A 15385-nucleotide genomic window follows, 5' to 3' on the forward strand; every position below is an offset into this window, starting at 1 on the left:
GCTGAAGATTGGTGAGGAAGCTTCAGACTTATCCTTTGCTCTGATGTGCTGGGCTCCCCTGGTGATTGAGGATGGGATGTTCATTGAGCTTCCTCCATCTCAGGGAGTTATCCTCAACCATCGTTGACAGGACTTTAGAGCTTAGATTTCATCTGATGGTTGTGAAATTATCTATTCCTGTCTATCACTTTCTGATAATGCTGTTTTACATACAAGTAGTCCTGCGTTGTAGCGTCCTGCGTTGGGCCTTTTCTGTTCTATTCCGGACTGCCTTCCTTAAATGAGAGAAAGGGAGGAACAAAGAGAGCTAAAAGTGGGTTCTAAAGCCATTCGTGCTGCTAAAGGTTGTTGAAAGGTAGCAAGGTGTCCCTGGTGAGTGAGGGGGCAGTGTAAAGGCAATGCAGGGTTAATGATGTGGGAAGCTAGAACAAGTGCAAGTGAGGGAAGATGCTACAGGCATTAGTGAGAGTGGCAGAGCATCAACCTTGATGGGAGATAGGCACAGAGAAATAGAGCTTGTGAAGTATAGAGAGAGTGCCACTTAGGCTAATACAATAGTGAAGGTCATCGATCTCCCAGCACTGCGCCATTTGTCCACACTGTGAAGGTGGCGCAGACCAAGATGGTGAGCTTGGGCCAGGTGGTGTGGTCTCATGAAATGGCCTCCTCTGCCAGTCCTCTGGGAAGAGGACACCCTTCTTTGCACCACCAAGACCTCTTCGTCCCTGTTGGCGAATCATGGTGCCATCTTCCCCTTCTCCAACATGTTCAGATTGTATCCTTGCCCAAGCAAAGTTGCTTTGGAATGCCAATGCTTGTCCAGGTGCACAGTAGCCTTTGATAGATGACTGAGGCTTTAAGGATGCTGGTCTTTCAGTGCAGATACCTGCTAAATTGTTCTGTGAGTGGCATGTGATAAGGGATAAAATTGGAGGTGAGACATCATTTGGCTGGGCCAGTTGGTTAATGAGATGCATTTGGTAAGAGAAAGTGAGCAGTTCACACTAGACCTAGTGGCAGGAATCTAGCCAAAAAATCAAGCCAACTTGCATTTACTCAAAACATGGGCAATTCAGCCCAATATGTTTTCCCCTCTTGTTGGTTTCTTCACCACCTTCTGCAGGTCCAGTCTAGCAGTTGTGTCCTTTAGGACTTGACCACCTCAGTCAGTCGTGATGCTGCCAAGCCCCTCTGGACCTTGTTCAACATGGTGGAGTACTAGTTAATTGGCAGAGGTGTGTAGAGGTGCAGTAATCAGCAGTAGGTTTTCTTTCCCATGTTGATATGTATTGAGACTTCATGGGAACTGGAGTCAATGTTCAGCAACTCCCTCTTGACTGCCTATCACTGTGCCACTACTTCTGCTGAAATAGTGGTGTTGCTATCTGGGATATTGTCTGTAAGGTATGATTCCCGTGTGTAACAATGTCAGACTGTTGCTTGACTCATCTATGAGACAGCTCTCCCAGTGTTGGTGTTAGCCCCAGATGCTGTTAATCAAAAGCTTTGCAGGGTTGGCAGGGCAGAGTTTGCCATGATAATTTCTGTCGCCTATGTCAAGGCCAACTAGTCTATTTGGTTTTATTCCTCTTTCTGAGGCTTTTTAGCAGTTTAATACAACCAAATAACTTGTTAACTCATTTCAGGGGACTGTTAATAGTGAACCATATTGCTGCTAGATCTGGAGACACGTGGAAGCTGGACCAGATAAAGGTGGCAGTTTTCCTTCCTTAAAGAGCGTCAGTGAACCAGATGGGTTATTTTATGACAGTGTTTTAATGATCATCATTTTTTTTAATTCCAGAGTTATTTAAAAATTCAAATTCCACCATCTGCTCTGGATCTCTGGATTATGTATCACCTCCCTACAGCATGAGTCAGATGTGTGCAGGGCCCCAGCAAGGGCAAAATCTGAACTTTGACATTTAATTAAGGACAAAATTAAAGTTTCAGTCAGAAATGCACAAACAGTCTGGCCAACATGTTTTTCATGTTGGGAGTGCCAAACCTTAGTTCCGAACACATTTCTTACTTGCTTTGCAAAACCACAAGTACAGATCTATCAAATGTTGTCTTTTTTCACAAAAGACATGTTTTATCTCATGTATGCCTTGACTAGGGCAGCACTCCTACCACTATTAGATGGTCATGGGTTCAAACTGTACTCTATAGATTTGAGCACGTTATCTCACTAAGCACCCTGAGGCAATACTGCAAGAGTTCAGTGTTTTTGGATACTTGGTCTTGATCTAAAGCCCCATCTGATTTCTCAGTTTAATGCAATATATCCTCGAATCCAATTTAAAGAACAGCAATGAAATTCTCCTGACCAATATTTAATCCTCAAACAAGATTATTAAAAGAGATAATGTGGCCATTAATCTTACAGTGATATGCAAATTAGCTGTTTTATGTCTTACTTGACAGCAGTAAAAAGAATTCTGAAGCACAAAATTGTTTCTGAGGCATGATGTAAATGAAGACGTTTTGTTTAGAACAACTGGACTAATGATCCAGAGTACATCTCCATCAAAGACATCTGCCCATCAATGTAGAAAATTACCCAGGTATGCCCAGTCCTCAAAAAAAAAGGACATTTCAATTATTGCCCATCATTCAACATCAGCAAATCTACAGACAATGCCATTGACAGTGTTGTCAAGCCACATTTTGCAATAAGCTGCTCATTGACACTCAGTTTGGGTTATGCCATGCCCAAATTGTTCCTGACTTCATTACATCCTTGGATCAAACTTTAACAGAGAAGATGAATTTCAAAGGTGAAATGCCAAGGCAGCATTTGACCAAGTATGGCATCAAATTAGCTCAGTTGGCTGGGCAGCAGGTCTACAATCTGAAGTGATGCGAACAGTGCCAGGTCAATTTCCCACATCAGCCAAGGTTACCCTGAAGGTCCTGCCTTCTCAATGTCACCCCTCCCTTGGGGTACGGTGACCTTCAAGTTAAATTTGCCTCCAGTCATCTCTCTCTATAATGAGAGAATGGTTCCAAGGCAATTTCATCTTTGAGTATTCAAAACTCTTCAGACATTGATGCAGCCTGTGCCTGCATGCAGCCACAATCCATATAACACTGAGGCTTGGGCTGATAGATGGTAAGTAACGTGGGTAACCCAAGTACTAGGTAACGGTCATGTTTAGCAAGAGAGAATGTAACAACCTGCCTTCAAAGGTAATTGGTATTACTGTTGTTGAATCACATGCCAACAGCATGCTGAAGCTTACCAATGACCAGAAGATTAATCAAGGTTAGAGCGGTGCTGGAAAAGCACAGCAGGTCAGGCAGCAACCAAGGAGCAGGAAAATTGACATTTTGGGCAAAAGCCCTTCACCAGGAATGAGCCTGAAACATCGATTTTCCTGCTCCTCGGATGCTGCCTGACCTGCTTTGCTTTTCCAGCACCACTCTAATCTTGACTCTGATCTCCAGCATCTGCAGTCCTCATTTTTGCCCAGAAGATTAACCAGACCAACTGTATAAATACAGTGCTTATGGCATGACCTGTTATTAGTTACAAAGAAAACTCACCACATTTTCCTAGCTCTAACCAGGGATGGGCAACAAATGCTTGCCTTGCCAGCAAAGCTCACATCCCAGGATTGAATGAAAAGAAAACACAATATGATGCATCCTGGGCCCTGGAATGTCTCATTAAACTGAATATTGAAAGTGAATTTTCTATAAGAGTTACCATTTTTAAACTCTCATCTATTATTTAAAAAAATTTCTATGAATTCCTCTTGCCAATTATCATTTCATGGTCTTCTTTTGCAATGGGTCTTGCTCCATGTAGCGTCTTATACTTTGCAAAAGCCTCTGTGTAAACCCATTTAACTTTTAAATCTAATTTTATAATATGGGTATTGCTGGCACTGTTCTATATATTGTCCATTCCTACGTTTCCTGAAAAGGTGGTGATGAGTAACATTGAAGGACTACAGTGATATTTCTGGTGATGGAAAACTTCTAACACTTTTCAATCATGAATTCCAGGGTTTACAAAATACATTTTTTTAAAGTCAGAGAAGCTTAGATTTTGAAAGATCTTGTGAACTATGGTTTCCTATGATATTATCTTTCTTTCTGCAGAAGGTTGAATATCTGGGTTGTGTTGCTTATGAAAATATTGCAAGGTGATAATAGATACTGCAGTTCACTGTGCACTGATAGTGCAGAGTGCACATGTAGTTTAGTGGCAATGACCAGTTAAATAGGTTGCTTTGTTCTGGGTGTATCCCGGCTGCGGTCTAGTTGCTGCCAACTTTGGAATGGGGCACATTTGACTTCCAGTGATTTGAAGCTAATTGAAAAACATTGAGAAGGTTTTGTTGTGCAGCACCCAGAACCTATCTTGTGCTTATAGTGAGGCCATGAAGCTAATGGGTCAGTTCAACTTCAAGCCAAGTGTGACCCTCGTGGATGAGTAACAGTGGTTCCAGTGAAGCTCAGAAGATAATAGACTTTTCCTTGTTAGAGGTGGCCATTGGTGTTCATACCTCACAAACGTAACTGCTCCCAAGTCAGTCAAGGCTTGGGTGTTGTTGAGGTCATGCTGCAGTCTAATCTGAAGGCCAAGAAAACAATAGCATTGGGAGCAGTCAAACTGAGCTTTGGCACAAACAAAATCCATATAAAATAGACATGTGTAAACTATTCCTCCTTTGAGACTGCTTCAGTATGATAATCTTGATCTTCTACACCAACTCTGCCTTTCCTGCACTGTCCTCCGGTTCCTTGATTTTCCTAAGAATTTTATTTGTTTCACTGACAGCGCTTTTCATTCTTCTAAGCTCTGAGGAATACAGCATGAGTGTCAACAATCTCTCCTCAGATTTAACACATGGAAAGTTAGGTGTAATTTGATGGCACTGTAATGACTCTATGACTTTGTTTATGAATGCAAGGAAGTTGTAGCTAGAGCATATCTCTGTAAATTGTCAAGTTTGTCCTAGCTACATTAAAAGAGTTTGATTTGGGAGATAAATAATTCTATGTGTAATTCTGTCTGCAGTACAACTGAATTATGAAACCACATAGACCTTAGAGTTTAGTATCTTTTTAACTTTGTGCTCACTGTGTTCCTTTGGGTGGACATCAAGTCTACTAATATTCGGCAGACTCTTTCAGATTCCTTTACGGAGATCTCAATGAATCATCTACATAACACCTTTCTCTCTTCTGTCTGCAATAACTTATAATTGGCAGCTTTAAATAACTGGTGTATTTGTTTAGCCCACTCTGCTATATGTTATAATTCACTCTGTGAATTCTTCCTCATTCTCTGAGTGCACTGCCCTTTTAAGTTTGGCATCATCATGGCAATCTCACAAATTGGCTTTAAATTTGTGAATCAACAGAACTAAGAGATGATCTCAGTACTGGGTGTTGCCTCAGAACTTGTGACCAAGCTGCCATGATGCTTTGCATTACACCATTACATCCATCGTTCAAGTAGGTTTTTACACACATCCTATGCTTTGCCCACAGTTATGATCTGATAATGAGCGCCTTTCTTAAAACATATTGAGGAAGTCTTAGGTGTACATCTACTTGTGATTTCTACTTTCTCAAAGCAGTTGGTCACGTCATTTTACCCCAATGAATTTTTCCTCATGCCCTGAAAAGGAACAAACTCTGCAAATTCCTCTTCAACCCCAAAGCACCAGACATTCAACTGGAATGTGACAGATTACCACTTCACTCAGAGAGTTCGTGGTAGAGCCGCCCGTGCTTGGACAACAATGGGCGGACTTTATTTACTGTAAAAAAAAACCTTGTGTAATTATTATTTCCAATTGCTTCCCTTTGGGGAGGTATGAAGTGTAATCAGGAGGAGGAGCTTGTGAGCAGTTTATTAACGTGAAACTTTGGAGTTTTCCAATGTGCTGTCTGCAGTAGGCGGCTTGATATCATCTGGTTTACATGTAAGTAGCAATAGCTTTTGCAATATTTGTGTGCGAATTTTATACAGAATAAAGCTAGACAATGACTGAGTGTATACATCCGTTATAAAACTCCTGTGCTGCCATTGCATTTAGTCGATTTACCTTCAACTTTAAATTGACCAATTTCTGAGACTTTAAATTGGGGACTTTTACTTCAATTACATTAATGTGAAGATGGCAAGAGACAATATAGATTCGCTTTAGATTGTCTGACCCGCAAAAATACCTTGGGGGGATTTCGGTTTTCTGGACGGTTAAAGGTGCCTTTTCAGTAAAGATTTCCTAAACTTCCATATGGAGCTGTAAGGAGTTGGCGTTTGCCTCTTAACTGCAACCCACTGTTTGAGGTGGATCTCCGCCTTGCTTGACATTTAGAACAATGCAGCAGCCTCTAAGTTGGACCCAAGATAACGATCTCGTTTGTTCACGAAAAGGCATCGGTTATATTGCTGCTTTCTGAGGGGTCGCGGGCTTTAAGAGTGGCAGTGGACGCTGTTCTCGCGATCTAACCCCTCTCTCTTTTCGGTATTAATCCATGAAGCTGAAAGGAAATTGCCTTTTATTTCTGTGAGTGCACTGTAGCATTGGTCAAGATCTGTCCCGAGGTGGTCGACTCCTTTCAAAGAGGCGAAAACCGAGCTGCCTTCCGGGGTGAGAAGGTGGATGAGTGGAAAGGTCAGTGTGAAACGATTGGGGTTTGTGTTTGGAGGGGATGGGGGGGGGGGGGGGGTGCAACTACCCTGCAGCTCGGGAAGGCCGGCGCTATCTAGATGTGATCGACTTTCATTTGAATTGAGATATGCAGGACTTTGGCTCCATGAGGCTTAGAAATCTTTTGGTTTGCACATTGACTGAAACTGTGCGATTACTGACAGGGTTCAGACACGACTGCGGAAAGGGCTAATTAACATTTGGAAGATCTTTTCGAATGCCGATCAGATTAATTCAGAACAGATAAGGATACACACACACACACACAGAGCGCGCATTTATCCAAAAATACGTTATGTCTAAACGTGGGTTAACTTTATCCCGATGGGATTTGAAAGACAACGGCGGTTTGCATTCTTAAGGAATAATAATTAGAATTAAATCGATATAGTGTTTTTTTTCAGCACTGAGAGAGGCTCTTCGGCCCATTGTGTCCGTGCTGGTCATCAAGCGTCTGCCCTAATCACATGTTCAAGGCTTTGTATGCTAAAACGTGTCAAATGCTCACCTAATATTGCACCTACTACAGTAATGCTCAATCACCTGATGAAGGAGCAGTGCTCCGAAAGCTAGTGCTTCCACTTAAACCTGTTGGACTATAACCTGGTGTGCGATTTTCTTTTAAACTTTGCTCACCTAATAAGTAATGAAATATCTCAAGTTTTCCACCCGTATCCCCACTCTCTGTCCGTTTCAGGCACTGGGTTCCGGATAGTCAGCACTCTCCATGTGTTTTTTCTTCCTCAAAAATACTAAATCTTCGGCTTCCTGCTTTAAATCCGTGCCCCCTGTTTATAGACACTGGCTGCGAAGGAGAGAAGTATCCCTCGTATCTCCTCTATCTATGTCTTTCAGTGGATAGTTCAGATAAAATCTGTCCGTTTGTGCACATTGCACACGGACAGAGCTTAATGTTTTACATCACACTCCATTTAGTATGCACTTTAGCTCAGGCGAAAGTGGGGACTGCAGATGCTGGAGATTAGAGACGAGAGTGTGGTGCTAGAAAATCACAGCAGGTCAGGCTGCATCCAGGAGCGTTTCTGTCAAAAACCCTTCATCGGGAATGAAGCTCAGTTGATTTGCGGAGCACTGTGATGCCAACAGCATGGATTCAATTCCCATCACCGGCTGTCGTTACCAGGAAGGAGTCTCTTTCTCAGCCTCGCCCCTCACCTAATGTATGGTGACCCTCAGATTAAATTGCTACCAGTTGCTCTCTCGAATGAGCGCAGCCCTGTGGTCTGGTAAGACTATAGTGACTCACACATCATCATTTGCGGTCCATTGCTAGCAACACTCTCAGTGCCATTAATATTCTGTAAAAAGCTGAAAGTCCAATCAATTGATTTTTCTTTTAGTACTATTGATGCAGGGAGCAAAGTTAACCATCTTTTTTTTTCTTCAAAGGTGTTATGGGAGCTTTGATGTATGAAAGGATGAGAAACACTTGGATTTTGTGGCTCACTGAAACTTACTCATTACATTTTGACTGTATTTCAAAATCTGCCAGCTGTTTATCAATGTGTTACCTAAATGCATTTTTTTTTAAAAAAAGTAACCTCTTGTTCTATTCAGTGCGTACAGAGGTGTTTTTGCACAGCTCAGTGAAACCCATATGCATGCATTGTCAAATCAGGCTGAATCCCATGAAACCAAACCTGCTCACTACACCAGGATCATCAAGCCTTACCTTTTGTATATTTCCCTTTCAGCTGCCCTAATAGCATCATTGAGCTCATCCTGTCCAGGAGAGACAGCTCCTGCTCTCTTGACCTTATTCTAACTAAACTGGTGATCACCTAATTACCCTTCAAGGTTGGTATTATAAATAGTTTCCTCCCATCAGATTCTATCCATCACTTTCCAATTTACTATGAACAGGCCCTTCTCAAAAATCTTAGCCCCTCCCAGTAAAGTAACAAGCCAACCCCCAACCCCCACCTTTATCTCCAAAGTCCTTGCTGTTGGGCCAGGTTGGACAAAGTCAAAAGTCACTTTACACCACATTATAGTCCAACAGGGTTATTTTAAATTACTACAAGCTTTCAGAACACTGCTCCTTCAGGTGAAGTGAAGCAGCATTCTGAAAGCTTGTGATTAAAATAAACCTGTTGGACTATAACATGTCGTTGTGTGACTTCGGGCTTTGTCCAAAGTCCTTAAGTGTGGTGTCATCTCTCAAATCTGAACCCATCTTTTCTAGAACTCCATGTTTTGAACTTTTCATTTTGGGCTTCCATCCCAACGAGCAGTACCAAAAGACCCCGAACAAATTGAGATCCTGCAGCTGATAGTCAGGAGTTCCCTTCCTCAACCAGTCAGCTTCTGCACCTCTGTTTCTGCATTTAAGTCCATCATAAAATTCACTTCGTGATCAAAATGTCTTCTTCTTTGGTTCAGTTGTGATTTTTGTTTGTTATGCTTTTCTATGATATTTTGGATTTTTTTTTCAATGTTAAAGATTTATGTCATTGCAAGTTGTTGCTTTGCTAGAATCTATCATTTAATTAAGCTCATTTAGATAATTGTAACTGTGCAAGAGCTCGCTTTTAAGCTTGAAGAGGTAGTAAAAGATTTATGAACCATGTCTTTTTCAGGAAAGTATCTTGGAGCTTTCTCAATATGGGGTGGTTGGAAGTAACTGCCATATTATTTCTTCTAACTGCAAATATATGTGTTATCAAGTCTCAACCAAGTGGTATGTAAACAGTCGAATATATATTTATAAACACATTTTATTTTTGTTATTTTCCATTTAATGAACAGTGTACATTTAGTTTTGACAGATGTATTTATTTTAACTCTGTGGTGAACGATCCAAAAAGCATGCAATCATGTTTATTGAATGAGACCTGTGATACTGAGGTAGTGTAACATTACTAGGTATTGCACAAGCAAACATCTTCATGAAATAAAAGCTTTCTTGCTTTGTTTATGTAACTAAGTGGAGAAGAGCTAGAGTAGGGCAGGGAATTGGTGTGTTAAAGAATCAATTGTTCACTTAGAACTCTTGAATTAAGTGGAAGCAACAGCTGTCAAGCAGCAAAGAAATGGGAACAGGAAAAGCTTCCACATTTACTCATTTAGTAGATTATTAAGGAACTTCCTTTGCACAGTAAATGTAAGGTAATATAGTTCTTATTTTGCATACTTCATTTTTTAGGGTTTAAATATTTAAAAACTTCAATACTTCTCCTATGTCTAGGCTTCTTCATACTGATTTCTGGAAGACAGTGACTATTGAGGTTATACTGCAGCAGAACACCCCACATTGATCCCAAAGAGAATGTTGCCCTAAGGTGTTGTGGTATTATGATAGTCAGTTGGCTGGATGGTGGGTTTACAATGCAATATAACCAGCAACATTATGGGTTCAATTCCTGTACCAGCAGAAATTACCATGAAAGACTGTCCTTCTCCAGCTCTCCCCTTACCTATGGTATGGTGACCCTTTGGTTTTACTACTCATCAGATATCTCTCACTCTGTAGTGAGAGAACAGTTGTATGATCTGATAAAGTTATAGTGACTTCTCCTTTACAGTGATAGTGTCTCTAAACATGTGCCAGAAAATCAAGATTCAAGCCCCACTTTGAGATATGATATCAATTGACGTAAGTCATGACATATCTGAACAACTCGATACAAGTAATGGAGTCTGGTAGTGCTGTGTCAGTGTGCCTAATTCTGGGCCTCAGGTCTGAATTCAAGTCCCACCTGTCCTGAAGGTGCATCAGTACAGGTTTGAGCAGGTTGATTTAAAAATAGAGTCCCTCATGGAATCCCGACAGTGTGGAAACAAACCATTTGGCCCAACAAGTCCACACCAACCCTCCAAAAAGTAGCCCACCCAGACCCATTCCCTTACCACTCTAATGCCATAACTAATGTGCCTAGATGACACATTTCCCCTGACTAATGCACCAAGCCTACACATCCCTGAACACTATGCATGGCCAATTCACCTGACCTGCACATCTTTGGACTGTGGGAGGAAACCGGAGCACCCGAAGAAAATCCACGCAGACGTGGGAAAAATGTGCAAACTCCACACAGATACTTGCCCAAGGCCAAAATCATCCCGGTGGAATGGTGGCTCAGTGGTTAGCACGGCTGCTTCATAGTACCGGGGACCCAGGTTCGATTCCAGCCTCGGACAACTGCCTGTATGGAGTTTACTCATTCTCTCTGTGACAGTGGGTTTCCTCCCCCTGTCCAAAGACGTGCAGGTTAGGTGAATTGGCCATGCTAAATTGCCCATAGTGTTCAGGGATTTGTAGGTTAGATGTGTTAGTCAGGAGTAAATGAAGAGTAATGGGGTAGGGGAATGATCTGGGTGGGTTACTCTTCAGAGGGTTGCTGTGGACTTGTTGGGCCAAATGGCCTATTTCCACACTGTAGAGATTCTGTGATTTTAACTCTATGATCATATTAAATCTCTGATTTGTTTCTTCCAAAAACTAAGAAAGTAAATCGTCAGGAAATCTTCCTTTGCAATCTTATGTGTGTAACAATTTCCTTTCCAGTTTTTGCTTTGCATTAAAATATCTTGTTCTTCTGTCCTATTTATGTGAGAATGAAAGGTTTGTAATTACATAGATCCTTTCAGAAACTGACGATATCCAAAATGCCTCTCTGTGCCTCAGTCAGTCATTTTGAAAGTCAGTCAGTGATTACTGTTGCTAAGGGATTGCTGAGGATAATTTTCAATTTGATAATTGAGCAGTCCCCTGGCACAAATTTGAAAATGTCTCTCATGATGTTTAAATTATTGCATTTGTTGTGCATAGTTCAGTGATGCAGTTAGCAACACAGTAATGTTAATAATTGGCTCTGTTGGTTCGAATTAATCTTTTTGATCTTAGCTGTTTTAACAACTAGGGAAGATGTTGCAAAGCCAAATGATTAAGAAGTCACAATGCAGCCAATACAAAGTTCACTGTGGCTGAAACCTTCCCAGTGCCTTCAATCAACAATGGTGTTATCATTTTGGGAGTTGAAGTTTCCTGAAATGTCTTCCAATGCAATTACATAGTTTAAAGTGCAATTCATGGGGAAGGTACATTTTGTAAAGTACAAATCTTTGAAAGTTGCCACCCAGGTAAATAGTGCGGTGAAGAAGGCATATGGCGTACTGGCTTTTATTGGTAGAGGAATTGAGTTCCGGAGTACTGAGGTCATGTTGCAGTTGTATAAGACTCTGGTGCGGCCACATCTGGAGTATTGTGTCAGTTTTGGTCGCCATACTATAGGAAGGATGTGGAGGCACTGGAACGGGTGCAGAGGAGGTTTACCAGGATGTTGCCTGGTATGGTAGAAAGATCGTATGAGGAAAGGCTGAGGCACTTGGGGTTGTTTTCATTGGAGAAAAGAAGGTTTAGGGGTGACTTGATAGAGGTGTATAAGATGATTAGGGGTTTAGATAGGGTCGACAGTGAGAATCTTTTTCCACGTATGGAGTCAGCTATTACAAGGGGGCATAGCTTTAAATTAAGGGGGGGTAGGTATAGGACAGATGTTAGGGGTAGATTCTTTACTCAGCGAGTCGTGAGTTCATGGAATGCCCTGCCAGTAGCAGTGGTGGACTCTCCCTCATTATGGGCATTTAAGTGGGCATTGGATAGGCATATGGAGGATAGAGGGCTAGTGTAGGTTAGGTGGGCTTGGATCAGCGCAACATCGAGGGCCCAAGGGCCTGTACTGCGCTGTATTCTTCTATGTTCTATGTTCTATGTCTCTTTTTCTTTCCGCAAGAGACATCACATCTACAGAGAAGTACGGTCTTCATGTGTGGTCAACATATGCGGACTGCTTGCCATTTTCTGAATTACACTTACAACTGTTTCACATTGAGGACCCCTTTTCATCTGGCTTTCTTTTCCATCATGGAAAAATGTGACTTCCTCTGATTTGTTTTTCTTTTTCCTTTCTTACGAAGTGATATTGGGAACTTGGCTATGGAAGCATTGAGTTCTTTCTCTCCAACCCCTCTCTCAACCCCTTCATTGTATCTAAGCTTACAGACTGCTTGTCTGCCATCCAGTACTGGATGACCAGAAACTTTCTCCATTATAAATATTGGGAAGATTGAAATAGAAGAAAAAAAAACTGCAGATGCTGGAAATCTGAAACAGAAATTGCTGGAGAAACCCAGCAGGTTCTGGCAGCATCTGTGGAGAGAAAGCAGGATTGATGTTTTGTGTCTTTCTTCTGAGGTCTGCCTCTGACTAAACTTTTGATCATCTAATCTAATATCTCCTTATGGCTTGCTATTAAATTTTTTGTTTGAAAATGCTTCTGTGAATAGCCTTGGAAATTTTACTTTGTTAAAGATAGAGAGACTTCAAAATGTCTAACTGTGCCTCAATTCAATGCCCAAAAGTGTTGCATAGGTTTTTAGATTTTGGTGGGTTGGATTAGAATACAGTATTTATTAGCTTTACAGTAGTTCCCCACCCCGTACCCACTAGGGAATATGTTCTAAGACCTACCGCGGAAGCCCATAACCGCAGATAGGAGTGAACCCATTCATTTCAATGGGAAATTTACCTTCCCAGCAGTCCCCTGGTCCCTGGTTCCAGAGGGTTCCCTATAATATGTTCAGGCCGCTGTAAACCACAGGTAACTGAAACTACGGAAAATGATTTCATGGATATGGGGGTCGCCCTGTACAGACAGTTCCCGAGTTGAATGGGTTCCATTCTTGAGTACTTCCTAAGTTGATTTGTACACCAGTCAGAGCACAGTACACTACAATATGAAATCATTGTTTGTAAATACAAGCAAACATTTGCATGTTGGATCTTTTAAAATTAATCTAAATGCACACTTGTATGGTTTGTAAGTTGGATGTTTGTAAATCAGGGACTGCTTGTATTTTCTCCCATGCAAGCATTCCAATAGGCAATTTAGCTCTTTGAGTCTGCTGTGCTCTTCAGTGCCATTGTGGATGGTTTGATTATGATTACAGTACCAATTCCTTTCTCTTTGTACAAAATTTAGTTATTTGATTCTTCAAACTGATCAATTTCATACTTTTGAAAATGTTAGAACACATGATAGAAATTGCTAATCACAAGAAAGATTGTATCTTGAATATTTATGGTCTTTGTGTTGTGTAGTTACACAGGTCAATTGATTAGCAATTTGTTGTAGAGGCAGAGAGAGTGAGGAAGCTAGGTTGAGGCAGGAAACATGAATTTGCCAACCAGACTTGATCTTCTGTCCATTTCCTGATTGCAATTAGGCAGATTGAGAGGCTGAGGGAAGCCATCAATTTTGGCTTTCTTCGGAAAGAGGAGGGGAAGGAGGGAGGGTGGGATTTGCTCTCTAGGGAACACTGGAATGTTTGCATGCAGAAAATCAGAAAGTGGTAGTGGTGGAGACCAGAAGCCTTGTACTTAATGGCGGTGAAGATGATTGAAAGGTTAACAGAATGTTGTTTGAACAAACTACATACTGATAATTTAACAAGTAATGTATTGTAAAACTCAATCACTATACAATGCTGATAATGAGGAGCAGACGTTTTGCTATTGGACATGAAAGTAGACTGAATTTTAGTTGCTGCTGCACTTTAAGACCCATTGGAAGTTCTGACCTGTGCACATATGCTGTAGTTTGCTCACGATATTTAACCCTCTGATGATCTGCTTTGTGCTACCCAGTATTAATGGAAGTCTCTTAGCGCATGGCTAGCCCAAATGTACGTACCCAAATACATACCCTGGAAATGTTAGATAGTTTAATATTTGGCATAACCCACTGATGTTAAGAGCTATTACAACCAAGTCTGAAGAGGTGAGTAAATTAATATCCTCTCACTCTTGAGGTTGGCACAGCCGAGTTTGAATTTTTGAACAAATGTATTTTTTTTTCACAATTGACCATGCACTTGAACAAAAAGAAAACAAGCAAGTGCATGGTCAATTGGGGGAAAAAAATACATTTGTTCAAAAATTCAAACTCGGCTGTGCCAACCTCAAGAGTGAGAGGATACTAATTTACTCACCTCTTCAGACTTGGTTGTAATAGCTCTTAACATCAGTGGGTTATAAGTGGCAGACTGATCTCCTTGCATTAACCAAAATTAAAGAGTTAATTTATTTGTAAATTCTTTGGTAACAAAGGCTGAAGTTAGACCTAGTACAGAATAAATCCAAATGATGTGACATATATGCAAAAAAAACAACAAAACAGAGGGTGAGAAGGTTGAATTGAATAATGAAAAGCATTTCCAAAGAAGAGAGAGAGAGAGAGACTTCCGTCTTGATGTTTGGGGATATTTCTGGATGTTACACTGTGTTACTGCATTGTCTCTTTTCTGTTCCAGAATTCCCAGCTGTATCATAGTGGTTGAGATATATGAATCCTTGTTGCCTCACAGTGAGGAAAATCCCATTTCTTTCACAAAGAGTTCTGATTGCCCATTGTCACGAAACCTTTAAATCTGTGTGTTTAAATCTTTCTGTACAGATGAGTTTTAAGTTATTGTAACTGTAATCAAGATATCTCACTCCACATTTTGAAGATCCACTGTGAGCTACACATACCAGGGGATGAATGTTAAAATTCATGCATTTCATCCATTGGATAGCCCTTTCAAGATTAGACAGCTGAGCTATGTTAGTTTGATGTTCATTTCTAAATTTCTGCAAGTTTGGCATGTCTGATCTGATAACCCTCAACTCAACTTTCTTTCCTATT

At 41.0% G+C, this 15385-nt stretch overlaps 1 protein-coding gene across 3 annotated transcripts in view; it reads left to right on the forward strand.

Annotated features, from left to right (window-relative positions):
• Positions 1-5918: 5918 nt before the first annotated feature.
• Positions 5919-15385, forward strand: part of col6a4a (collagen, type VI, alpha 4a) — a 155193-nt gene continuing 145726 nt past the window's right edge. The window contains exons 1-3 of one of the 3 annotated variants that reach the window (XM_043719263.1): positions 5919-5945; positions 6508-6641; positions 9278-9378. In XM_043719263.1, the coding sequence (XP_043575198.1) occupies positions 9303-9378 (76 nt within the window). In that variant the 5' untranslated portion in view covers positions 5919-5945; positions 6508-6641; positions 9278-9302. Of the gene's footprint in view, positions 5946-6507; positions 6642-8426; positions 8496-9277; positions 9379-15385 lie in introns of those variants that run through there. The other 2 variants (XM_043719260.1, XM_043719262.1) reach the window with 2 other exon arrangements.

The sequence above is a fragment of the Chiloscyllium plagiosum genome, chromosome 29 (genome assembly GCF_004010195.1).
Source record: "Chiloscyllium plagiosum isolate BGI_BamShark_2017 chromosome 29, ASM401019v2, whole genome shotgun sequence".
Classification (NCBI taxonomy): domain Eukaryota; kingdom Metazoa; phylum Chordata; class Chondrichthyes; order Orectolobiformes; family Hemiscylliidae; genus Chiloscyllium; species Chiloscyllium plagiosum.